At 37.0% G+C, this 26407-nt stretch overlaps 2 protein-coding genes across 5 annotated transcripts in view; one reads left to right on the top strand and one right to left on the bottom strand.

Annotated features, from left to right (window-relative positions):
- LOC126816819 (1,5-anhydro-D-fructose reductase) overlaps nt 1–17542 on the top strand; it is a 68950-nt gene extending 51408 nt beyond the window's left edge. The window contains exons 1-10 of one of the 3 annotated variants that reach the window (XM_050543566.2): nt 1936–2324; nt 4684–4845; nt 9191–9304; nt 10026–10103; nt 10706–10828; nt 12822–12928; nt 14376–14460; nt 15769–15852; nt 17104–17186; nt 17341–17536. In XM_050543566.2, coding sequence (XP_050399523.1) covers nt 2238–2324; nt 4684–4845; nt 9191–9304; nt 10026–10103; nt 10706–10828; nt 12822–12928; nt 14376–14460; nt 15769–15852; nt 17104–17186; nt 17341–17371 — 954 coding nt within the window. In that variant the 5' untranslated portion in view covers nt 1936–2237 and the 3' untranslated portion in view covers nt 17372–17536. Of the gene's footprint in view, nt 1–1935; nt 2325–4683; nt 4846–9190; nt 9305–10025; nt 10104–10705; nt 10829–12821; nt 12929–14375; nt 14461–15768; nt 15853–17103; nt 17187–17340 lie in introns of those variants that run through there. The other 2 variants (XM_056100012.1, XM_056100013.1) reach the window with 2 other exon arrangements.
- Nucleotides 16877–26407, bottom strand: part of LOC126816817 (amiloride-sensitive amine oxidase [copper-containing]) — a 28462-nt gene continuing 18931 nt past the window's right edge. Inside the window, exons 2-4 of one of the 2 annotated variants that reach the window (XR_008787752.1) lie at nt 24139–24215; nt 20213–23020; nt 16877–17150 (exon numbers count right to left, since the gene is read on the bottom strand). Coding sequence is in view for 1 of the 2 variants with exons in the window: in XM_050543560.2 (XP_050399517.1) it covers nt 20662–23019 (2358 nt within the window). In the remaining variant the exon portion in view is untranslated. Of the gene's footprint in view, nt 17151–18833; nt 23021–24138; nt 24216–26407 lie in introns of those variants that run through there. The other variant, XM_050543560.2, reaches the window with a different exon arrangement.

The following is a 26407-nucleotide window of genomic DNA, read 5'->3' as shown; positions in this document are numbered from 1 at the left end:
GAGCTAAATCGCTTATATTTGGGACATAGAAATTGACACAAATGGGTCGCAACGCATATAATAATATAATGTGAATGTATATAAACTGATTTACATTCAACCGTTTCTGTTTTTACTGTAATTTCTAATCAGTTATGTTAGGCGAAATACGCCAGAAGTCTCAATGTAATGGCAATCTTTAGCGTCTGGTTATTCCAGTCTACGCCGATAATATTTATTGCGCATGCTCCCCAGATAAGAATATAGCGACACCATTTGACATGACTTGTGGAATATGTCTAGTCGCGTTTATTGAGTCCCTTGTTTCAAATGGCGCTGAAACGCATGTTTATTTTGTCTTGAATATTGGATATCAGAAGCCTACCTTTTCCCTGTAAGATCACATAACCAATGTTAGTTTGAATTGACAAATAATTCGTGTTTTCAACGTAGAAGATTTTTGATGATACTTAGCTACTTTAAATATGTTTTTGTCCAAATATATCCACAAATTAGTGTTCGTTAACATGGGGAGATGACCTGACGATCAAGATTGTCAAATTGACATTAATGTTGTCTCTTTGCACGGCTTCAATTGTTCCCCACCATATAGTCGTGTCTAACCATGTCTTGCCCCACAGCCTGTATGAGTAAACACCAGGGGCGTGGTGACCCAAGATTTTGCATGCGGAACAAGATCCCACCGGGGCCCCCCAAAACATGCTAGAGTCAATTTGTAGCATATCTGACCCACGGTATATGTTTGACACTGGTTAAGTAAATGAAATGAAGTGAAATAGGGTTTAACGTCCTAATGTTATGCTCCTATGCTGGGCTAATGAAGACGGGCATACGCCATACAGTGTGCTATGAGGGAAATTTTGCCCGGGCAGCGGCACTATCGTCTACTCTTATATCGAATTCCAACTGCCAAGGGATCTTTTACGTGCATTCCAATGTATACACTGGACCTCGGTTTTCCGTCTCATCCGAAGGACTAGACAGCTGTCCTTGTCAAGCCCTCCGTCCTGCATCACTGACAAGGGGGAACCACGCCGGAAAATCTGACACTGGTTAGGCATTATGATTATGATTATAATGTTGAAAACCGCATTGAAACCGCGTGATTTTTTGCCAAAATTTGCGAGGGGGCACAAATTTTTTTTCAAAACCATGACGCAACGCTCGTCAGTACACGGGGGGTTGGATGGCCGAATGGTTAGCACGTGCGCTCTGTATCATAAAGCCTGTCATTGAGTCAACTGGTGTGGTTTCGAGTTCCCGGTTGTACGTGACAAGGAGTAGGGTCGCCTGTCCAACCTCTTGGGTTTTCTCCAGGTCCTCCGATTTCCTCCCACTGCTAAAGACCCCTACACGCAAGCTAATTATTGAAATAAGCCCCTGGTAAACATGTAACTTTTCGCCGTACATATCACCGTAACAAACTTCTTAGATATGTTATCCTTCCGCCTCTTAAACAATAATATGGCAGGGCGTAATATAAACTATGTCTGTTTCCAAATCCCTTTTCAGAATAAAATATTTTTTATACATAAAAGAAAGTTTCCTCTCATTTCGAGATAAAAAAAAATAATTTAATATCTTAGTCCCGACTTCACCTAGTGTAGAGGAGTCTGTAAATTCACTCTCAGATCTGAGAACAGATTTTTTAAACATTTCATATCTTGTGGAACACTTATCAAAAGTCATAAATTTCGTGAAGCGCAGGGCCGCCCCACAGGATTATAAGGGATCTGAGAAGACATTTAAGAAAAAATTCTTTTTTTTTAATGGATTGGTTTATGGCGAGATATATTATAGTCTATCGCCCTTTATAAACGGTGACCCACTGTGCTGTTATGCTTTCTGCTAATAGACGATGTATTCATTATGTTTGAAGTGACGTTACCGAATGACTCCATGCTTAGAATTACCTCCCTTCTTAATGTCGTTTGATTGAAAAGCTTTCACAATTTTCATATTCTTATTGTAGTGTATAGAGTCACCACGGCTTTTTATGGCGTTATTATTGATACCAGATTAAATATTCTTATCAATAAAGTTAGTAAAACTATCTGTGTGCGTAAAACTAGGCAGAATACCCACTTTATCAATTTTATATAACCAGTTGTATGTGATACTTTAAGTGGCGAACTACTTTATTCGTTAGAGCTTTCTATTCATAGATAAACAGTTATACAATAGGCTAATATGTGTCAGCCGTGCAGTAGAAAAGAATATCGTTATACCTATCCAGCATGTCGGCTAGCAAAATACCGAACGTTAAATTAAACACTGGTGTTTATATGCCGGTTATTGGTTATGGTGCATTTAACACATTTAAGGTAAGCGTGTTTTGAAAACACAACAATTGAAAGTTTTTTGTTAAAAACACTGGTATAAAGATACCAGATGACAAAATCCATAAGATTTTCTCTTATTCTTTTCAAGTTACAAAGCATCCATTGAGCTGAAATTTGTTATGCATCTGAATCTGAATACAGTTGTCAGTAATCCAGAGAAAACGCATCACTGAAATAGTATGCACATCATAATGTAAGTTGTCGAGCGATGACTGGATTATTATGTAAACCGATACACTGGTCCAGGAATCTGACCGTGTAAACCGTACGTGTAAACAGAACTTGACAATAGAAATTTCAAATCTCCATTAAAGTGTTATAGTGAAGCCCACAGCGCCGGGTTTAACATAGAACGCATTAGATCATAGGCGTACCATTCTCCTCGCAGACTAGTTACTTTAGTAACGAAAATATGAGAGCCCTACCTTCTCATATTTTCGTTACTAAAGCAACTACTCGCAGACCTAACCCCACTCAAATACTGCTGTAAAGCAGTGGACATATTAGCCGAATCGTTCGGCCAAATCAATCGGCGCCGAAATTTATTCGGCCTAATGGGTGGGCACACTGGCCGAATGCTTCGCCCGATTCACCAGTCGATTGCATCACATGATTAAACATGGCGGCGTCTGTGTCTTCAAACAATCACGCGACTTCTCCTGATGAGTGGTGATTGGCTAATGAATTTCTACATTCGGCCGAATAACAGTGGACACAGGCGAATTTCGACGCCGATTGATTCGGCCGAACGATTCGGCTAGTGGGCCCACCGCTTAATAACAGCAAATTTCTGTTCCAAATTATGGCTGGTCAATAGTCCTATTAACAATCAATACCTAACTGCGTCACAATATCATTCGGGTTTAAACAGAGCTCTAGATATGCTTAGCCTACATAACGTTACGTCATGATTCACGAAATTTATTACGCCAAATTAACCAGTGCATAGCAGAATATTGCAGAGAAACTAATTGACAATCGGCACACTGATCAGCAGTGAATTTTCGCTATGCCGCTACAATCACTGATACGGATGACATCGATGCGACTTAATGACCCAGAAATATTAACTTTTTTCCTGCGACAAATTAAATTCAAAAACATTTTTTTAATGTATTGGAAGAATAAATAAAGGCGTTTGACATATTTGTAGGTAAAAATCATTTCCTATTTAGTGTAAATGGGTATTAAAATGACTAAAAGGCAGCATTCCGCCCGAAGCAGTAATGTCTTATGTAAACAATGCACGCGCCATTCAGTCAATGATTGACACCCGCGTGCTGTGACGGCACGTGTTAAGACAGTCATCTTTGACAGAGATATTACTAGACTCGTAATTCTCTGTGAAACAGATTGGACAATCGGGGCTATCAATGTTTACAATGTAAACAATACTGCTTGGAGACGAACAATACTTTCGCCGTTTTAATACCTTAAATCACTGTCCAAAGTTTTAGGGAAGACCCAGGTAAACGAAGGGCTGTCATGTTGCTGTACTTACTACTTAGGAGACATTTGATTGAACGGGAAGAAGACACACTTCCCCAAAAGCTAAAGTATCAGAAATCAATCCAGCAATGACCAGAGAGGGAATGGTGAAGACCCCTACGGGCAGGCGAATTGTTAAAGTGGGATTGAACCATGTGTTAATCCCGAAATGACCTAGTTTGTGTCGAGTGGACGTTAAACCCTCCCTCTCCCTCTCTCTCTCTCTATCAGATACACTAGTAGTAATCCAACCACAATATTTTACTGAATATCATCACCTTCCAGTGGTTGTAAAGTTACCCACAATATGAGCGAAATGGCTGAGTTTCATTCTGGCTGGAGCCAGGGTGGCTCAGTGAGTATACGTTGGCCCGCTAACCTGGAAATCCCGTGTTCGATCCCTGCGTTGGACGAGAAAGTTCATCAGGATTTTTTTTCGGCATGGTATTCCGTTGTCAGTGATGTAGGACGGAGGGCCTGGCAAGAGACAGCGTATATGTGTTCCGTCTACACATTTGACGTACATGCAAAAGAACCATTGACATTTGGAATAAGAATAGACCATAGTGCCGCTGCCCGGGTAAAATTTCCCTATAATAGCCATATTTAATTTCATTTACACTCTGGCTATGACTAGGACAGTAGCTTGCCCAGTTGCCCTATAGACAAGTTCGGTGTTTCATTTCACTAGAAGCACCCTCGTTTCCCCACAATGACTCCAGATATACATCTGAGTGCTAATGTAGAAGTCAAAATTTCTGATTGTGTACCATTTGTCTTTTTCATTAAACCCTTCCAATATTAAGCATAAAATAATTATGTAATATTTTCTTTTTTACTTTTTTATGTGTAGGAAAATGAAGTACGAGATGCAGCACGCGTAGCTTTAGAAGTTGGATATCGTCATTTTGATACAGCCTGGCTATATAAAACTGAGGAAGAACTTAGTGACGCGATCACACAAAAGATAAAAGATGGCCTATTGAAAAGATCCGATTTGTTTTTAACAAGCAAGGTAAATGCGTCTTACTGATACTTCGACTATCATTGATAACATTTCGCCAGGGGGGGGGGGGGCACGGCCCTCCCCACTCCACCCCATCCAACGAACCCATTTCTGCCTTTCTGATGATGTTAAGATGCAATTATTTCTGTCCATTGTTTTCCCTAAATATGACGGACTCTAAATTACGGAAGCCCATTAGGGTCAATCAAATGAAAAAAAAAATTCTGACTATCTTGTAATTACAAGATAGCCTAAGATAGACAAGATACGGAGAAGCCCATCGGTAACTTATTTTAAGGTCGCCATACACCGATTTATCGAATAGCTAGGTCAATGCCGTACTTTATTTTATGTTACAGAATCGGCACATTCATGTCATGCTCCCATAAATATCATTCGTTATTTTCATGCCTCCATTAAAATCATAAAGTACATACTCCCATTAACTTCATACTCCCACCAACTTCATCAATTTTAATGCTCTCCTTAAAGCCACAGAACGCTATTTATATTTTTCGGAAAACTTCTTTAAATTTTGATTTTTGGCTGTTTTTATTGTCTGCAGAAGTTACCGAGTTTAGCGAATTTTTCCATTTCAACAGGAAATTTAAAACTGTGCGAAATCAAAATGAACTAAAACAAAAAACATTTTTACGGTTAATCATCAACAGCCATTGAACAGCAGATATGATTCAAATCTGTTGAAAATCGGAGTTGATTGTTGTCTTGTAACGTTAATAAATGTCTAATTAATAGTTTATATAACATTTCAGGCCTAAAGAAAGACCTCCGTTAGGCAGATTTAGCTCTTGCATAATGTATGTTTTAAGGAGCTAAGTCTCTAACCCAATATTTTCCATAATATTTGAAATTAAAAACACGAATTAGAATTCAATATTGATCAATTTCAATCAATATTGATGTTGTTATCTTGCCGTGAAACTAGATGATCCTAATATCCAATATTTAAGACACAATTAACATTTTATTATCAGTACCCTATGGCTTCGGGTGCCATTTTGTAATGAACAAATAAAAACATATCCTACAACATAATGTGAAAGTAATTAGTAAAGGCTGATTCACAAACGACAAAATAATAATTTAAAAAAACGTGTAGAATGCACTGAGCAGGCGTAAACGACTGCCGTTCAATTTGAACTGTAATTCACCGAACATAATTGATTAGAAATTACAATTTTGTTTTCAAAAATTGAATAATCACTTAACATATATCTATTCAAAAAAAGTAGGGGATATTTGATTTTGGGGGCATAATACTAAAATATGCAAATGACTACGAAAAAAGTCACTATAGAACCTAACAGAAGAAACATTTCCAGTTACATGTGACGCCCAAACGCACCAATAGCTACCGCATGGAATGCATGTGATGCTTGGGATCATCATGGGGGTCCAACCCAAGATTTGCACGACTCTGACTTTGAATGTTACAGTCATTGTGGCATTGAATTCCAGGGTGGAAACATCAGTTTAATTGTTTTAGTGACCAGAAAACAAATTTTGATATGCGTCGGCTTACCCAAAATGAAAGGTTACGTGCCCTTGGCATGCTACAGATCGGCACAACACAGGCGGTTGTGGCGCGGACGATGAATTTTTCTCAGTCTGTCATAAGCAGGCTATGGTCCAGATACCGTGATACACAATCTGTACAGGACAGACCACGCTCAGGTCGACCAAGGGCGACAACTCAAGCCCAGGATCGATTTATCCGTACCTTGGCCTTGAGAAATCGTGTCATCACAGCAAATCAGATCAGCGCTCGTCTTCAAACAGACACTGGTGTGAGAGTGAGTGGCCAGACGATTCGGAATCGACTGCATAGGGGTCACCTTCGCGCCCGACGTCCTCGCGTGATCCTTTGTTTGAGAGATCATCACATTCAGGCAAGACGTCGTTGGTGTAGGGATCGTCAACACTGGGATAATCGACGCTGGAGCAATGTGATGTTTTCAGATGAGTCAAGGTTCACTGTTGATTTTTTGGACAGACGTAGGAGGGTGTGGCGTCGTCGAAACGAGCGCTTCCAAGACGTTAACGTCATCAGACATGATCGATTTGGGGTGGTTCTGTTATGGTGTGGGGAGGCATCACTGTTGCTGGAAGAACGGCTTTACATGTTGTTGCAGGGCGTGTTACAGGCCAGTACTACCGGGACAACATCTTGGCAGTCCATGTTGTGCCGTTCGCACGACGTCATGGCCGCCGTTTCATCTTCCAGGATGACAACGCAAGATGTCACAGGGCCAGGATCGTTACAGGTTACCTCCAACAACAGAACATCACCACATTACCTTGGCCAGCACTGAGTCCCGACCTCTCCCCCATCGAGCATGTCTGGGACATGCTTGGACAGAGGTTACGTCAACGTCAACAACGTCCTGCCAATGTCCAAGAACTTGCTGCTGCGTTGCAACAGGAATGGGACAATCTGGACCAAAATGACCTTAGACGTCTCATTAGGAGTATGCCACGTCGGATCAATGCTTGTTTGGCAAACAGAGGATGATTTAAACGTTACTGACTTGGTTGTGATGCTGTGGTAACTTTGCTGTTTGACCCCGGGTATCATTTTACCCTTATAATGGTCAGTCTGTGCCTTACTTAGTCTAACGATCATTTGGAATAAATCGATGAATGTGAACTTCATTTCATTTTGTCATTTGTTTCTTCGTCAGTTTCATTAGGTGACTTTAATAAAACTTAAAAATCAAATATCCCCTACTTTTTTTGAATAGTATATATTCATATTACATTAATATATTCTTTTAGAACCATTTTTGTCTATTTGGAGGTTCCAAATAATAGAACCATACACTCTTTAATAAGAACCCACTGACGTATATTTAGTTAAGTTTTTATCACATTTTTGGCCGTTTTGTTTTCGTTCGTTTTAACTTTACACGGTCATACACGTTTTGGTCGTTTTGGATTAGAGCCTTTTCGTCTATATCCCTATTAAACAAGACGTTGTCATCTTTACGTTTCGCTGAACCTCTTTGATGCGCCTCTATTTAATTCGATTGAATCCAAGCCTGAAATTATCTATCGTTGCGATCTTGATTTTGAGTTCTTTAATAATTAATTGGTATACATTCAGGCTTGGATTTTCAAAAGTTTCTGAAAAATGTAAATGGCAAACCATGGCTTATTATTATTGTGCCGAAAGTATTTATCGGGTGGTTATTTCGAATAAAAGTATAGCAAATTTGGTATATATGGAAAGTATAGACACCCAATCGTACTGGAAAAATACTGGATTACCCGAAAAACACCAATGGGGCAAGCAATGGGCAAAAATTTTAGGGTATCACTAACTGGCAACCCAACTGTTGTCTGCCAGCTTATTGCGTGCTAGCTTGACTGGGGGAGCGGTTGTTATTTCTTGTTCAAATGGTTAGGCGGTTTGGGGAACATTGAGGTGTGTCAACGGAAAAAGTAGTTGACAGAAAATAATTAAGAATTTACTTAGGTCTCAATATGTACGATAAATGGACAGTAAGTAACGAAAATACATTATGAAAAATGGACACGGCGTCTAACAACAGTTTATTTATAGCTTGCGGTATCTCCCGACGAATACAAAGTTTTGAGAGGGATTTGAAGCAAATTTTTGATAGATTAATTAGTTTGAATATGTTATTAGTCCAAATATATCATCATATCACATAGTTTGTACGCGGGAAAGTATCTTTAAGGAGGGCATGAAATCAATGAATCATTAATAAATGATATCAATGAGAGTATGAAGTTGGTGGAACTATGAAGTTAATGAGAGTATGAACTTAATGAATGGTTTTTAATGAGGGCACGAAATAGCTAATGATATTAATGGGAGCATGATCTGAATGTGCCAATCCCGTAACATAAAAAAGTACTTCGCTTGCCTAGCTATCCGATAAATCAGTGTAGGGCGACCTTGAAATAAACTGGTTAGAACACTTTTTTTTTCATGTGATTGACCCTAATGGGCTACTCCGTATCTTGTAATTACAAGATAGTTACAAGAATACTATCTTGTAATTACAAGATAGTTATATAAAATGGTTATCTTGTAATTACAAGATAGTCAGAATATTTTTTTTTCATTTAATTGACACAAATGGTCTTCCGTACTAAATCGTGTGTTTTGCAAGAAATTTCTGGAAATTCTCATGGTAACGACTCCAGCAGCGCCTTACTGAAAAATTCTGACACCGACACTGATAACTTGTGTCGTGATACATTTTAATGGTATTTTATTATTAATACTAACATACTGCAAAATGACTTAATATTGATATTTTGGGAGTCTACATTGATATCTTTATTTTCCAATTAATTCCTAAAGTTATGGAATACCCATCATCGTCCGGAATCAGTGGAAGAAATGTGTCGGGATTCATTGACGTCACTACAAACTGATTATCTGGATTTGTATCTTATACACTGTCCAGTTGCTGTCGTAAGTACATGTATTAACTTTATCGAGTTTATCCAGATATTACATAGCAGTCTTCGATCAATTCTGCACAAATTCTTAACTAAAATAGCTTAAACATATTTTATTATATTTAGTAAGGCGATTAGCCAAAGTTACACATATATGTACAATATTGTAAGAAAGTTACATATGGACCTACAGCATTGTATGAAAGTTACACATAGGCCTACAATATTCGTCATGCAGAATAAACATCCTTGCAGAGCTTTAGACCATTCAACCGTGTATCAAAATCAGGAAATTGCCCCTTGAGATTAATAAACTTTAAAGGAGGCAAGTCTTTAACTCAATATGATTTAAAAAAAAATAAAAAAAAATAAAATGACATACGAATCGCGTGTCAGAATGCTTTCGAGTGCCATTTGTAATGAAGCGACTCGATGAACGAGACTAAACATAACCCACAGGAGAATAATACCGGTGTAGACTGAAATAACCAGACGCCAAAGACTGCGATTCGCCTATTTCACCGAACAGAACTGATTAGAAATCGCAACAAAAACTGAAACGATTGAATGCATATCTGCTTATATACATTCATATTAAATTATTATACGCCATGCGATCCATTTGTGTCAATTTCTAGGTACTAAAGAACAGAGAATTAGCTCCTTTAAATAGTATTATCCAATCTGTGTTACAATGATGATATATTGTATTTTTTCACGTCAATGGTTTACAGAAAGGAAGTTGTAAACAGGGAGATGCTCTAAAAACAAAGATGCCTCACGATGATGTTGATTTTATAGATACATGGAAGGTAAGGATACATATGTCTTGTAATTCACATATTATATAGTTTTCTAATAGTAAGAACCGTACGGCACATAAACCCAGAAGACAAAACCGCGGACAAGACACATCACACATAAAACACGGACGTTAAAAAAAAATATAAGTACTATCTTATCAAGTGAATAGATCTGGGGTCCGACAGTTCGATCCCTGCATTGGCCGAGAAAGTTCATCCAGATTTTCCGGCGTGGTTCTCCCTTGTCAGTGATGCAGGACGGAGGGGCTGACAAGGAAAGCTGTCTAGTCGTTCGGATGGGACGAAAAACCGAGGTCCCGTGTACACATTGGCGTGCACGTAAAAGATCCCTTGGCAGTTGGAATTCGATATAAGAGTAGGCCGTAGTGCCGCTGTCCGGGCAAAATTTCCCTCATAGCACACTGTATGACGTATGCCCGTCTTCATTAGCCCAGGTTAGGAGCAGAACAGTAGGACGTTAAACTCCATTTCATTTCATTTCATTTAAACAATATGGTGCCATGTAGACTCTCCAACTCTATTCCTTGCATTGTCAGTCCCACAATTGGTTTATAACAAAACTTCAGCATTATAATTATCTTTTATTTCAGGCGATGGAAGAACTGGTGATTAAAGGATTAGTTAAAACTATCGGTGTTTCTAATTTTAATATTCAACAATTGAAACGACTTTTATCTGCTGATAATCTTAGATATAAACCAGCAGTTAATCAGGTATTTACCTTCTTGGAACTGACCCAATGTTCTACAGATAGTGGCGGCGCCTGGGGGGGGGGGGCATAGGTTCAACTCGGCAAGAATATTCATTCACTTTGATTCACTCACTCCGTTCGTTCGTTTGACACTCCCTCTCTGTTCGGATAAACTAGCGATTTGGCGACAGACAGTATCTGGTCAACTCTATTTATCTCGACGACCAGTGTCTGAAATACTGCTAGGCTACGTTTTCGGCAGTCCATTTCTCAAAATATCGTGGCAAAAATAGTGATTCACTTTGATTCACAAACTCTGTTCGTTTGACAATTTCCTCTCTGGTCGGATAAACTAGTGATCGCGGGCAACAGGCATAATCTGATCAGCTCTATTTATCTCGCAAATCAGTACCTGAATACTGTCAGACTGCATTTCCGGCAGTCTATTTTTAAAAATTTTCTGGGGGAGGTCTCACATACCCTTCGTAAGGGCTCGCTACTTATGGGGGGGGGACTTCGTCGAATAAACCAGTGGTCAGATATATTTATCTCAACGACCAGTGCCTGAAATACTGCCAGATTGCTGCATTTCAAGCAGTCTGTTTTTCGAATATTTATGGGGACACCCCCCCCCCCCCATTCCCCTAGTTGAAGCTCGCGCCGTTGTTCCCTAAACCTTGGACTTTGCCCACTGTCTACAGAGCAATGACTTATTTACAATCTTTACTTTTGAAGAAATTTGGGTTGAACTATTTGAAATTCTCTCTTGTTTACAAAAAATACAGATTTCTTTAGTTTCGCCATCTATCAGGAATTTAGAAAACACACAACGTTTGACTATATACGTGAATTAGTCCACCAAACCCCATTACCAGTCTAGTAAAGAAGAGTTAATTTAAATAAAATTGGCTGACACCTACGAATTACTTTTTCATTTAAAGTGTGAAGCTCAGTGAGTATCGACGGGACGATTTACCCAATACAACCCAATACTATCCAATACCACCCGAATACCAGCACATACTACCCAATACTATAACATAATGATGCAAAATGAGCATATTACTTGATTTTCTTTTCAAAAATAGTGAGATATATCGTGGCAAATATACTTCAAATGTGATTACCAATGACTTGCTGTTCCATTTGCCTCCCTATATCACCCAAATCAAGCAAATAATAACCCAATACTACCAAATATTTATCAAATACTATCCAATATTGTAAAATACAAACCTAATATCGTCAATTAGCAGCATGCCAGTATAATAATTACAACGAATATTCGATAATTTGCAGAAAAATTGAAATATTTACACAGTTATCCCCCTTTACACACCATTAATCATCTTGTTGGGCTTTGCAGTTTGTTTCCAAGAGTTTGTTTATATAATATTACAGGTGTAAAAGCTTATCAATATATAACCATGAACCTTATCACGGACCTTATAATATATAACCATGGACCTTATAATACATGGACTGGCATGATATAAGGTCCATGATATAACATAACATAAAATAAAAAAGAGTTTTAAACAAAATTAACAAAGATTTAAAAATACATTAAAATAAAATCAGTTTATAAAATAAACAGCCGAACATCCAAATAACAACAGAGTATTTTAGAGCTTGATTTAAAAATGTTCATTTAAGATCTCGTGGCCTACCCAAGAGTCTTCTTATACTTGATCTATATTTCTTCATCCTGGTGACTTTAGTATGAAAACAAGCTATCTACATGTGAACGCGGTCCTCCCACTGCTAAAGAGTTCGCGCAAACGAATTATTAAATTCAAATGACCCCACTTCTCTCCCTCTCTCGAGTTATCGAAATGACGATATACCATATTTTATTCCCAAAATGACCCCCCCCCCTCTCTCTCTCTCTCTCTCTCTCTCTTTATTTTAAAATGTACAAGAATCAATGCCCGCTTCATTATCATAGTGGGTGCAGCACTGATACTGGAGAACTCTTGGTATGCCAGGTTATTTTTTCATATTTTCTATTTCAGGTTGAAGTTCATCCATATTATACTAACAATGAATTATTAGATTATTGTAAACAAGAGAATATTGTGGTCACTGCTTACGCCCCTCTAGGTAGAGGAATGTCAAACAGGTATTGACGGGACTTTTTTTTATAAAAATAATAATAAAAATAATACAACTTGCATTGTAAAATGACAATATGGTGAGCCGCTATTATAAAGTTCATGTAATCAAAAAGTCAAACCTATCTGTATAAAATGCCCAATATAATTTTTTATTGAAATCCCAAATCGTTACAGTGGATCTTTATATGTGTAGTGCTACCAGATGTCAGACTTATAGCTTTAATTAACTTTTCAGTGACATGATAGAGGCAAAAAGTTCCGTCCTTAAAGGAGCTAAATCGCTAATATTTGGGATCTAGAAATTGACACAAATGGGTCGCAACGCATATAATAATGTAATGTGAATGTATATAAACTGATTTATATTCAACCGTTTCTGGTTTTACTGTAATTTCTAATCAGTTATGTTCGGCGAAATACGCCAGAAGTCTCAATTGAATGGCAATCTTTAGCGCCTGGTTATTGCGCATGCTCTCCAGATAAGAATATAGTGTCACCATTTGACATGACTTGTGGAATATGTCTAGCCGCGTTCTTTGAGTCCCTTGTTCCAAATGGCGCTGAAACGCATTGTGGTACACGATTCGTGTACCAATGGTAAAATGTTTATTTTGTCTTGAATATTGGATATCAGAAGCCCATCTTTTCCCTGTAAGATCACAAGACCAATGTTGATTTGAATTGACAAATAATTCGTGTTTTCAATGTCGAAGATTTTTGATGATATTGAATTAGAGACTTAGCTTATTTAACGGATCTGCAACAATATCAAAACTTCCAAAACTTTATCAAAATTCTCAAAATGTATTATTCGGAACTGAAGACAGAAACAATTCTGAAGATATTTTTTCGGCAGTACATAACCTCCTCGACATCTCCCAAAGATTTTGAAAATTCGGTATGTAAATTTATGAAATATAAACATTCTGATTGTGGTTTGTACATATCGTGTATGTAGTGTATATAGCCATCTTATATTTTAATCCTTTACTTTACTTTACTTTACTTTACTTTTCATTATATATTTATGTTTGTACTTTTATGGAGAGGGGGTATATAGGCTTTTGCTTGTTCTCCAATCCAGTTTCTGTGAATAAATATTGTTTAGAAAAAAAAAATTTAACGGAAATCAGAAAAGTAGGACGTTAAACCCCATTTCATCTCATTTCTTAACGGAAATTATAGTTGAAGGGATGATGGTCAAGATTTCTCAATTTTTAGGTAGTTCTAAACAACTATGCAAATTATATAAGTTAGTACCGTAAAATTGTAATTAAAAAGTATTAGCTTGATAACGTTGAGAGAATACTCTACAAAACGTCGCCTTAAATACACTAGTAGCTGTTTTCCATAAGTATGTGTTTTGTTGTTAAAAAGTATTAATTTGAACTTGCTTACAACAAAACCCTTCAAGTTGATTAAAGTCTGATAATTGTATTGTCTATTTAACAGTGCTGATCAATTCAAGCCAGCTAACTTACTTGTCGATAAAACTATACAAAAAATAGCGGCTAAATATAATAAGACTGCGGCACAGGTAAATAAATCACCTTTCGTTTTGTTATTTATACGACCTTATATTCTAATGTTTTATAACAAACATTCTGGTTAAAGGACAATATTGGTGCCAGTCATTATCACATATGTGATAGAACTGGTTAAACACGTTCCAAATATTATTTTATCACAGAGATCATTGCTACGATAGATGAATAATCAATGTTTCAACAATAGGAAGTGACGAACGCATAATTTTTTTTGTAAATCAACACTAGTTATGAGAAAAGTTTCTCAGCCGTGTGCTTTATCCTTTATCGTCAGATGTGGGACAGGATGGGCACTCAAAGCACGAGATAATGATATAGACATTGTGTAATATCACAATTAATGCTTTGCATCCATGAAATTGAATCACTATGTCATTGTATTAATTCATAATAACATTTGACGTCAAACGAGGTGTTGAATTTCTCTTTTTAAAAAGCTCAATGTGTATGTATATACGCCAAAATGACGATAGATTGTCTCAAGAACCTGACAAACCCCCTCCTGCAAAAATTCCTGGGTCCGCCCCTGATATTGTATCTTAAATATTTAACAATGTAACGTGTTACATATATATCTTTTGTTATCCTTGATCGACTAGTGGTTGGTTTGACTCTGGACTGGCTACTCTTGTATCTCTCGCCTTTAGGACTTCAACGTTGTGTTTTCTCACGTAACCAAAATCAAATATGTAACAGGAACAATAACAATAGTCTACATTTCAACACTTAAAACTAACATTTCTTTCCCTCAACCCCATTCCACTCGGTATCAAATGGTCGGCTGAGAATCAAATGGTTGTCTAAAGAACCCAAGCGGGTCTGGTGTCTGGTCATTCGAGCCCTTGTTTTGATCTTTTATAGGTGCCAATATCCCTAATTGCTTACGTCATAGACTGCTAACAGCTAAATTCCAAATATAAAATAGATATGCACCATACCCTGCATACAGGTGGCGATTATTACCTAAGTGGGCCATGGAAAATGTTAATGGCCAACATTTTTACTAATGTATAGATCAGTTAACGTATCAAAATAACCTGCATTACTTGGTATAATATCTTGATTAAAGACCACAATATCGTTATTGTTACAGCCATCATATTGTTACAACAATTAATATGATTAAAATATGTTTAATGGGGCCAACTTGTTCTTGCTTGAATAGACTAATGGCGCTTTAATTGTGACTATGTGAGGTTTAATTTGATGTAGCTTGCTCAGTATTTGTTTTAATTCTTTTAAAAATGTTTTAATAAAACAGTTTAAATCCAGGGGCGTATCTTTTATTTTTATTTTAGGTATTATTAAGATGGGGAGTTGAACGAGGATATACATTGATACCAAAGAGTGTCACACCTGCCAGAATTAAACAAAATATTGAGGTAAAATATGATCACAGAGGTCAATAGGTTAAATGGGCTTTAGTGGGGGGTTGGATGGCCGAATGGTTAGCCCGTGCGTGCTGTATCATAAGATCTGTCATTGAGTCAACTGGCGTGCTTTCGATCCCCCGGTTGTACGTGACAAGGAGTAGGGTCGCCTGTCCAACCTCGTGGGTTTTCTCCGGGTCCTCCGGTTTCCTCCCACTGCTAAAGACCCCTACGCGCAAGCGAATTATTGAAATAAAATTGAACCATGAGCCAGTTCGTATCGAGTGGACGTTAAACCCCATTTCTCTCCCTCTCTCTGGGCTTTAGTTTTCTTCCACTTGATTGCCATGGGAACCAAAAATAGCCTCTCTAATCACCATTCTCTTCCTGGTTATCTTGGTCTTCTCTTGGACCTGGGGTCACGGTGGCTAAGCGGATAAGACGCAGGCTCGCTGGAGGTCGGGTGTTCGATCCCTGCATTGGTGAGAAAGTTCACCCAGATTTTCCGGCGCGGTTCACCCTTGTCAGTGATGCAGGGCGCAAGGCCTGTCAAGGACAGTTGTCTGGCCGTTCGGATGGGACGAAAAACCGAGGTCCCGTGTACACATTGGCGTACACGTAAAAATCCCTTGACAGTTTGAATTCGAAATAAGAGTAGGCCGTAGTGCCGCTGTCCGGGCAAAGTTTCCCCCGAAAGCACACTGTATGGCGTATGACCGTCTTCATTAGTCCAGTTCGGAGCAGAATAGTAGGACGTTAAACCCCATTTCATTTTATTTCATTTCATTTCTCTTGGACCTACTACATATTTCTGAAGCAATGGTTACGAGAATGTTCGATTCACTAACTACGGTTACACTTATGGTAAATTGGTGGTTCTGATCAGTTATATAGTGTTTCTATTTATAGCAATTTTTTATTTCTCCCTTTTCCCCCCATTTGCATGTGATCGTCTGGTGATCGCCCACTAAAATAAAGTCATTGACTATTTTGACTTGGCATAGCAAAAATTCCAAACCGTCAACTCCCTTCAATAGTTTTATTCAGATGGTTGTGACATGTTGGGTTCTTTGTGGTTATGAATATTAAATGTTATAAACCAATTCCCAAGAAATGTCAGGAATTTAAGAGTGAAGTCAATACGGGGAGAATTATTAGTCTGAGACCTGAATGTCGATGATTTTTGACGTAATTATCGCCCGTGCACCAGAATCCTTGTGATAGCCAGTTGGAGTTATTCAAGGCTATTTTTTCCTTTTACAGATATTTGACTTCTCGTTGAATGAAGCAGACGTTGAAACTATCAGTACCTTAAATAAATGGCATAAATGTTATCACTTGGATCTGTAAGTAATATATTGTGCAATTAATTATTTTTCATGTAGATCAAAAGTAGCATTCAGGTTTTCCGTCTTCGTTAACCTTACTCTACTGTAAGATAACTTCCCAGAATCAATTTTAGTTCCTGAGTTCTATATTGTACAATATTTTATTTTACAGATACAGAGACCACCCTGAGTATCCATTCTAAAATGACGGTGTTTACTATATTCAAGTATTTACTTTATATATACTGTTTACTATTTACTGCCTAATTTATTCATATATTTGTCGTTTATTATATTTTAATATGTTTGTTTGTGTTATATTAAAATAACAGAACACAGTTTTTATGGGATACAATCACTAGTTTATTTTAAAAGCACGACGTTTCGACAAGTATCCTCTTATCGTTATCAAGCACAAATGACAATTTAGTAAACTTGTGGACAATATATATGAAATTAATAAGAAACCATCTGCATGGATTAAGAATAACAGTAATAGAAATAATCAAGGTGTAAAGGATATTTAACAATAACAACAAACATAACAAGGTAATTAGCTACTAATAAGCACTGATACTGCATGATTAGAGGGTTATTAACAGTTATGAAGCCCTTCAAAAGGGTAGCATGTATGGATAGTGGGAAGTTGATAAAGCACAGGTAGTGAGGCCATGTGCATGAAGTTAAATAAGATTGCATTATATAAGTACAACTATAACAATACACAATTTGTACTAAGAAAACAAGAACAAAAATCCTCTAAAAATATAAGGGACAGGTTGGGAGAATCTATAATATCGAAAATTTATTAATGAGATGGGGTGGGGGCGGGGATTTTAGTACAACCAAAGATGGCTTAATAGTTAAATTATGTTGTGCATCTTAATTACATCATCATATGCCCTGGGGATGTAGAGCCCTAAGTCCCTATTGAGTTCAGGTGAATGTCTTATGAAGGGCTTCATAACTGTTAATAACCCTCTAATCATGCAGTATCAGTGCTTATTAGTAGCTAATTACCTTGTTATGTTTGTTGTTATTGTTAAATATCCTTTACACCTTGATTATTTCTATTACTGTTATTCTTAATCCATGCAGATGGTTTCTTATTAATTTCATATATATTGTCCACAAGTTTACTAAATTGTCATTTGTGCTTGATAACGATAAGAGGATACTTGTCGAAACGTCGTGCTTTTAGAATAAACTAGTGATTGTATCCCATAAAAACTGTGTTCTGTTAATTTGTTCCCTGATCGCTAAATGCTACTTAAAGAATTATATTAAAATGTTTACTGAACACTATGTTTACCGTTTATTATATTAAAATGTTTGATTTGTGCACCTATATTTAAATATTTACTGAACACTATATTCAATTATTTGCTGTCTACTATATTCATGACACCTTAAATAAAATATTCTAAAGATATTGTTATTTGATTAGTAGCACCTATTTTAGTCACCAAGTATTTGTGTGCAGCTGTTAACAATGATATAAACAGAGAAAAGCCATGGGGATAGGAGGGTTACTCAGCTCCTTGTATTGTCCAAGCCTGGGATTGAAAGCACGACACTTGCATCGATGCAGACCTTGTGTTCCAATGCACACGCGTTAGACAATTTTACCTCTTAACCCCCTCATGAAATGGAAAGGAAACACAGTTAAAAAATGAGTTGAGCGATTTATTGATAATCAACAAAGAAAAAACAAGATAAAAAGAAAAATGACGTAATTCAATAAGAACATAAACAAGTATATAGTTTGAGAAATATATAAACTAAGAGTTTGTCGAGATTTGTAAAGCGGAGCGAGTAGTTCCGAGACTAGAGAATTCTCGACAATCTCCACACTTTCGGACAAATGCCGTCATCTTTGTCATCGGCCACTATCATCGGAGGGCCGTTTCATATCAAAGTTCAGGGTTCTTGAAAAGGCCAATTCCCACTTGATTAATGCTTTAGTCATTTTAAACCTTTATCAAATCACTAGAAAATAGTTATTTTATAGTTTGGGGTATCTGAATGTAATCTCCTTTGGGCATATTTAAAATCCAGGCGCATTTCTTTGGTCCAAAGTAATTATATTAATAATGAAATGGAAGAAAATATGGCGCCTGATTTTAAAGCAAATAAATGAACAATCCATGGAATATAGATGATAAAAATAAAAACAACATAAGTAACATGTACACTAATATAAACAACATTATTATACAAAACTTCCAACCTAAAATGGAGGATAACCAGTATATCAGTCTAAACTAGACAGTAGATACGCTACAGTCAGTTTAAACTAGGCAGTAGATACGTTACAATCAGTATAAACTAGACAGTACATACGCTATAAATCAGTCTACGCTACAATCAGTATAAACTAGACAGTATATACGCTATACAACCAGCTTTAACTAGACTGACAGTAGATTTCCATGCAATCCGTCTAAACTAAACAGTAGAAACGCTACAATCCGTCTTAACAAAGCAATAAATATTTTATTGTCACAGATTTATGATTATGTATAGTGCGACGACCTACATGATCACTGGTTGAGTCGTAAAAGAATGGAAATGTGCAATGAGGCATAATTATCATTGAAGGGGGTGTACCTTTAATATCCGTTTTAAAAAACCAGTACGCGTTTCTTAACTGAATGTACAGTATTTTGTCTCCGGTGTTTTATATTACTGGTGTGCGTTTAAAAAGTGATCACTGTATCCCAAACAAGGCATTCAATTTTGGAATTCGTACAGTTTGATATTCGCCGTAAAGACCTAACTGAGTAATATTATGACAAATAAAATACACATACTGAGACGACCCAAACATCAATTTATAACGACGTCGTCTTAGTTTAGAAGAGCCTTCCCCCATACAAAGGTTGTCATTCTGGAAGGGGGTGTCAAAGTGGGTTGGAATAAAATATGTTAGTATTCTATATCAGCATAGATTAATTAATTAATTAATTAATTAGTAGCAGGTTAATTTTCCGTAAAATAAAGCGTCTTCACTATGAAAATTATTAATGACATGTCAAGCTCACCACAGCTCCGATATTCTTCTTGTCAATTCCTTTACAGTTTAATAACCTGAACTAAACCCGGATAATAATCCGTGTTCGCAACAAGTGCAGTACATATAATATTACCGGTTGATAGTTTCTGTTACCAAGCTAAATCATGTTACGAGATGTGTAACATTTGACGGTGAATAATCGTGCATATTATATAAAGGGAGATAACTGCGCATACAGTTTTCAAGAAACTCACTGGCACTGGCAACAGGTAATTGAGTCCACAGTGTGTGTTTACACAATGAGATGAATGCACGTTGAAAATGAATATCCATGTAACCATCCCAGAGTCATAATTGTGCACAGTCATTGGGGCTTCCCTTGCGTTATCGTAATCCTACAGCCTGCCGTTCTTGAAAGCCCCGCTTTACTTCGAATCCTAATTGACACGATCGATTGACAGGATCTCTGGGATATGTTTAGATTAGTGGAGTTGTACCATTGAATTCTTCATAATTTTCTTCCTTTTGGAAGCAACGAGATCCCTGCTTTGTTCCGAATGTTTTCACGTGCAGTGTATCAAAATTATTACCCGGCGTAATATGGACGGCCTCACTTAAGGACACGCTTGGACAGGTTTGGAAGAAGTTGTAAGGTCTCAGATAAATGGTATAGCTATTTCCCGGAGTGGCTGTTGCTGGGATGTCTTCGGAGTGCGGGATGTGAACAACTCCGGCGGTCAACCAAACAACCAGATCTTCGTCCACCAGTTTATCATTGTTGTCTAAAAATGTATGGAAGTCGAGAACGGGGTCAAAGGGGTCGTTTTGAGCGTAGATTGTCGTGCTGACGTCTTCAGTGTCTTTGTGTTTGGTGACAGCCATCTGGTATCTGGCCCAGTTTGCCGCGCGCATAAAAGCAGCTTCTTCAAGGTGAAATTTACTCATAGCTCCGTGCTGAACTCGATATGCTCTATGATAATCAAACTTATTTCTAGTATTCTGGTTATAAAACAGATGATATTTGGGATGATCGAAACTAAATTCTAAAATGGCGTCCATTTCTTTTTCTTTTAAAACTTTCTCAAATTTCAACTGTGTTTTGTTTCGTTCCACGTACCAAGGAATTCTCACGGTCTCTTTGGATATGTCTAACGTCGAATACCTGTTCTCGCGACCTCCGATGTCTAAATCGGCTTTAAAATGAAACATGTGTTGATGAAGGTTGGCAAGGACGTTATTTTCCACGATTGTTCCATATGGTTTTTCATGAGCAAGAGCAAAGGTCGTTTGAACGTAACCCGTAGCCGAAACTTTTAATTCAATTACCCCATTTAGGTGGAATATATAATCTATAAGGTAGTCATAGTTCCATACGTTCAGGATTGTTCGGACTACGAGGAAATGGTCCACAAGGCCACCATAATTACTGTAGCCACCTTGGAAATCGCTAGAATAATGACGTCGAAGTGGCATCCCTGAATTTTGTTCAAAAACACAAATGGAATTTTTATAATATTTCGGCTGTCCAGAGTTTACGAAATGGTGACTGTCGTGGAATGATGCCGTTCCTGGGCAATCGACACCGGGCACTAGTTCGTAGGATGAAGCGCCTAGCAGCCATGAAGTATCAAAATAGTTTGTTGATCCGGAAACAGCGCCGTATCCGGAGTAAAACACTGCTGCCTCCTGAAGACTGAGCTCGTAAGCGATGCGTTCACCCTGGAATCTCACATCGAATATTTGAAGACCAGTGGAAGTGCGCATCCGAAAGTTGAAATTCCATCCCACGTACTGAACGTGCTGTCCGTCAACAGAATAACGTCTTCCATCTGGCTCATAAAAGCGCGGGCCTCTTCCTGGGGCATCGTAGTCTTTAGGACCGCGTCTTTCAAAGGATGAGTATTGTTGATCATAAGGATCAACTTTGATATCTAATTTACGAAGTCTATTGAGTGTATACTGTTCTACAAGTTTTTCTATGCTGTAATACATTTGTCCATTATAAATAACACGAACAACTCGCCACTCAGAAACATCCGTACCTTCGTGTTCGATTTGAATTTCGATTCCCAATGGATGACTGTAGAAACCCTCTACTTTCCGGAAGCCCCAGAACCACGATTTGCGCTCCCCACTTTCCAAACCCCGAGGTGCAACATCAAAGAAAGCCATACAGGCTTCGTCTTTTGTACAGTTATGGTAGTGCATACCATAACTCTCTCTAAATACCGTATACAGTTTCTCTGTTGCTTTTTCTAGAATACCATAGAGATGTTTATACTCGATTTGGTCTACTGGGCGGCTTGTCCATGGAATGGGAAGTCGTCGATAAGCGGGGTCTCTGATGAGGACGTGATAGTTCGGATTAGGAAGAGGACCGACTAAATACTCTTCAACACGAGGTGGATCCAAATCCCCTCTATATACAATCGCTTTAGCTGTTCGTTCTGGTTGACGATGTCCGCCGTCAAGATATTGCAGGACGGCTGATTTTAATGTTATATGGAGATCAATCATGTAGATGTAGCTACTGTTTATTGAAGCATGTTCTTGGCGTTTTAAAGCTGGTGATTCTAGCGACAAAAGGAAGTCTCGTGCTGCCTTCATTTCTCGTGGTGTTAAGTCATCAAACACCCCGGGTTTCTCGTAATTTCTCGGTTTTATCGTTTGACCTTTCGGACATACCGGTAAAAACGTCTGGTCTATCAAAATGACGATTAAAGCTATCAACAAAATAGCCGCCAACACGACGCCGGCTATGGCAACGACCCGCACTGTCTTCCATACGTTTTTGGATACCGTCACCTCCCTATCCACCGCCATCTTCCCAGACATTCTGAAAACAAAAATACAATGTTGTAAATGAGGCTAATCAATAGAATCCATTTAAAGACTCCACTACTCAAAGCCGAACTGGTTTCTATTATAGAAACTAAGTTACCACATAAGAGAATAGCGGCTATGAAAATTGAACTCGATTCCGGTTTCTCTTTTAATTTCTACCGCAATCGATGTATTTATGCAAGTTGGCTATTGACTCTGCGACTCTTGAAAGCCATCTCCAAACCATGGGCACAGTAAGCTGTCGGCCTAACTTATGGTGAATGTCCTGCTCGAGGCAGATTATGGTTACCACTTCCCATTTAGTAAGAGGTTCAAAAACTTCGGAGGCCAACAATTATTGTTGCATTTCAGTAAATTAACAGGTAGAATCGGATTCCTATTTAACGATACAATTAACTTCACGGGGTATTTTTCTTTAAATAGGACATCTTTATTAGATTTTAATAATAGCGATGACAGGCTACAATTAACTATAGAAGTAAATAGATATAAAGACAGTTCTGTACATGGTACTTAGTTCCTCTTTTAAGATAATTAATCCATATAAAGTTAATTATTGTTCGTATAATTAGGGTGGCTGCCGTCTGTATGTCAACATGGGGAGATAACCCGGTGATCAAGCTACCAATTTAGCTCTATTAATGATTGTGTTTGATACGATGAACAGGGAGCAGATTGTTTAATATAATTAAAGAGTTTAGATTTCTACCAGCTGAATATCTTAGATATAATAACAAGTATTAGATCTCTGTTATATTTAAATATAATTGCCATAACAACAGGTATTTAAAGTCAGCGTTTATGAAAAACAAAAAGTTGTGCCTCTGTGTTTAGGGCCATACCTACACCAATCTGATTTGTACTTTTATAAAGCTGAAGACATCTCGGTAAGACTGTATATCCGGCCTGCTAGTTATGAATTATTGGGAAACAGGCACTTCCCCGAGTTCTCTATCGATTGAGGTTGCTGACCTGGTCAGAGATTCACAGTTGTACTACGCAAGTTGTCTGACATTTTGACTTAAGATATATTTCCAAGATGCCTGTGAACTATAAATATATATTTTAGACAAACGAGGTTCGTTAATAGTATTAAACTTTGGATCCTACCTGTTAAATCAACGTCAACAACCCTGCAGATTCATCACCCTCTTCATATTGTATACATAGCCTTAGTATGAACACCCCTAAAAATATAAAGAAAATTCATACAGTTTTTTCATAGCCATAACATTTAAAGATTGTCACAGTTTAAACCTTATGGTTTCAATAAATCTAACCACTTGACTGTGTTTCTTAGGGATTACTAATTCTCCTTGTTTACAAAATAGATTTCTTTATCATATGAATGGTAAATCTGAACCATAATTAATATGTTCTAAGTTCTACCGGACGAAATAACAACCCTTAATTAATGACCTTTTCATCACCAATCACATGAACAAATTGAGATAAAAATTTGTTTCCGACCAATATAATTGAGAAATAATAAACACTTTAGCTTTGTAAAAGTTATAACACGTTATTTAATTTGAAAAAATAATGGCATAAAACATACATCTATAAAATTTACAGTGCTTTATATCAGACTGAAAATCAGAACCTGAATAATAAATTCATTTAATAAAGTACACGTGTTAAGATATCAATATTTCAACAATACATGATTCATAATGCACGTACATTCAATGTCATTGAGTAAACTATTTTAAACATGTAATACATGTGTCTATATATGCATTTAAATTCCATTCATTTATAAATAGAAATATGATAACGGGATAAGAAACTGTTTTAAACTGTTATTCTAAGATACACCTATCTATAATTTCATTTATTTCTCATCATTCACATTATTCAGCCCTGAATTAAGGACACAAAAAGAATATGTATGTTGCAGAACCTATAAAAGTAAAATAATACCATAGATTTTTTAACATTGTTATATAATTATATGTCCATACATTTGAACCTTAACATTACGTGTTCTAGACATGACATCCGTCAGTACATCCTATAATAGCTAAGTGAATCGATAGTATATTGGCAGTGTGACATAGTTATTAATGTGTTAAACCAATCTTTATATTCAGGCATACACAAAAATACCTTATAATTTGAAAAGTCACAGAAATATCCAAATGTTGAACGATTCTTTTATCTTTTACACATAATAATGAATACAAACACCAAGCTCCCTTTGTTACATTTGCTTTTAAAGCTTTGTAAATGTGGATAAAAAAGACCCTGTTAACCGAATGCGACACACAATATAAAAAAAACATAATAGGGTTAATAATAGATTTACTAACGGGGATTTATCATCGTCGCTATCCATGAAAATACACTTCAATTGTCCAACAACAATTACACAGATGCTTTAGTATCATGGCGCGTGTCACGCTATTTGTATGGCCATACATGAATCGCTCGATTAAAGCACAAATCTTAAGTGCAATATTAATTTAAAATTTTGGAATAATAAAATATTTCTGTTAAATAATATGTAATGTAAAATTGGAATAAAGAAACATTTTCAAACTGTTAGATATGAATCAATTATTGGCAAATATGGTACACGAGTCTTCAGCGATAAATCGTTATCGACAGTACTAGGCCTTGTATGATTGACAAACCCGTCATAAAATGCAACGTTGGGTAAGTCTTTTTCTCCCATTTTACTTGTAAAAGTGATCCATCGTGAGTGTTCAAAACACGCAGCTGTGTCATGGACAGATGGCGTCATACACATACATTCATCGACACGTGCCTGCTCTCTATCAATTAAAGTCAATGGCAGCAATCAATATGTTGTTACAGCACAGGAGTTAATAGTGTTCCATCATTTCATTCTTTAAAAAGGTATAATTTAAAAAAAAGTTTTTTTTATACTATTAACAATATCCCACCGTGTCATAAAAATATGGCAGTCCACATGGTGGCCAATGACGCAACGGCGCTGTCCTTTTTTTCTATCACTATTTTATTCTTTGGAGAATTTAAGAATATTTTTCATTTCCTTTGTAAAATGAATGACACGAATTATTTCACAAATGATTTAAAAAACTCTTTTAATTCTGATCACCGTTAAGCAGTAATTTACTGTTTCACTATAACATATCATATTACTGGAATAAAACAATAATATATTGTTCTTCAAACATGATACTGTTGACGCATAACAGATGGTTTATAAAACGTGAATATTTTAAACATACACGCAACATGGCGAATAAGACATTACATAATTTTTACAAAATTACAGACTAAAATAGAAAAGCACAACAAAAGATTAAAATAACTTCGTTTATATCATACCCTGACGTCGATGTAACAACCCTAAGTTTGTCTAATTTCAAGTCCATCCGTCAAGAAAACC

This window comes from Patella vulgata, chromosome 3, assembly GCF_932274485.2.
Source record: "Patella vulgata chromosome 3, xgPatVulg1.2, whole genome shotgun sequence".
Lineage (NCBI taxonomy): Eukaryota > Metazoa > Mollusca > Gastropoda > Patellidae > Patella > Patella vulgata.
The sequence above is the reverse complement of the archived record's forward strand: the minus strand, read 5'-3'. Positions and strand labels throughout refer to the sequence as shown.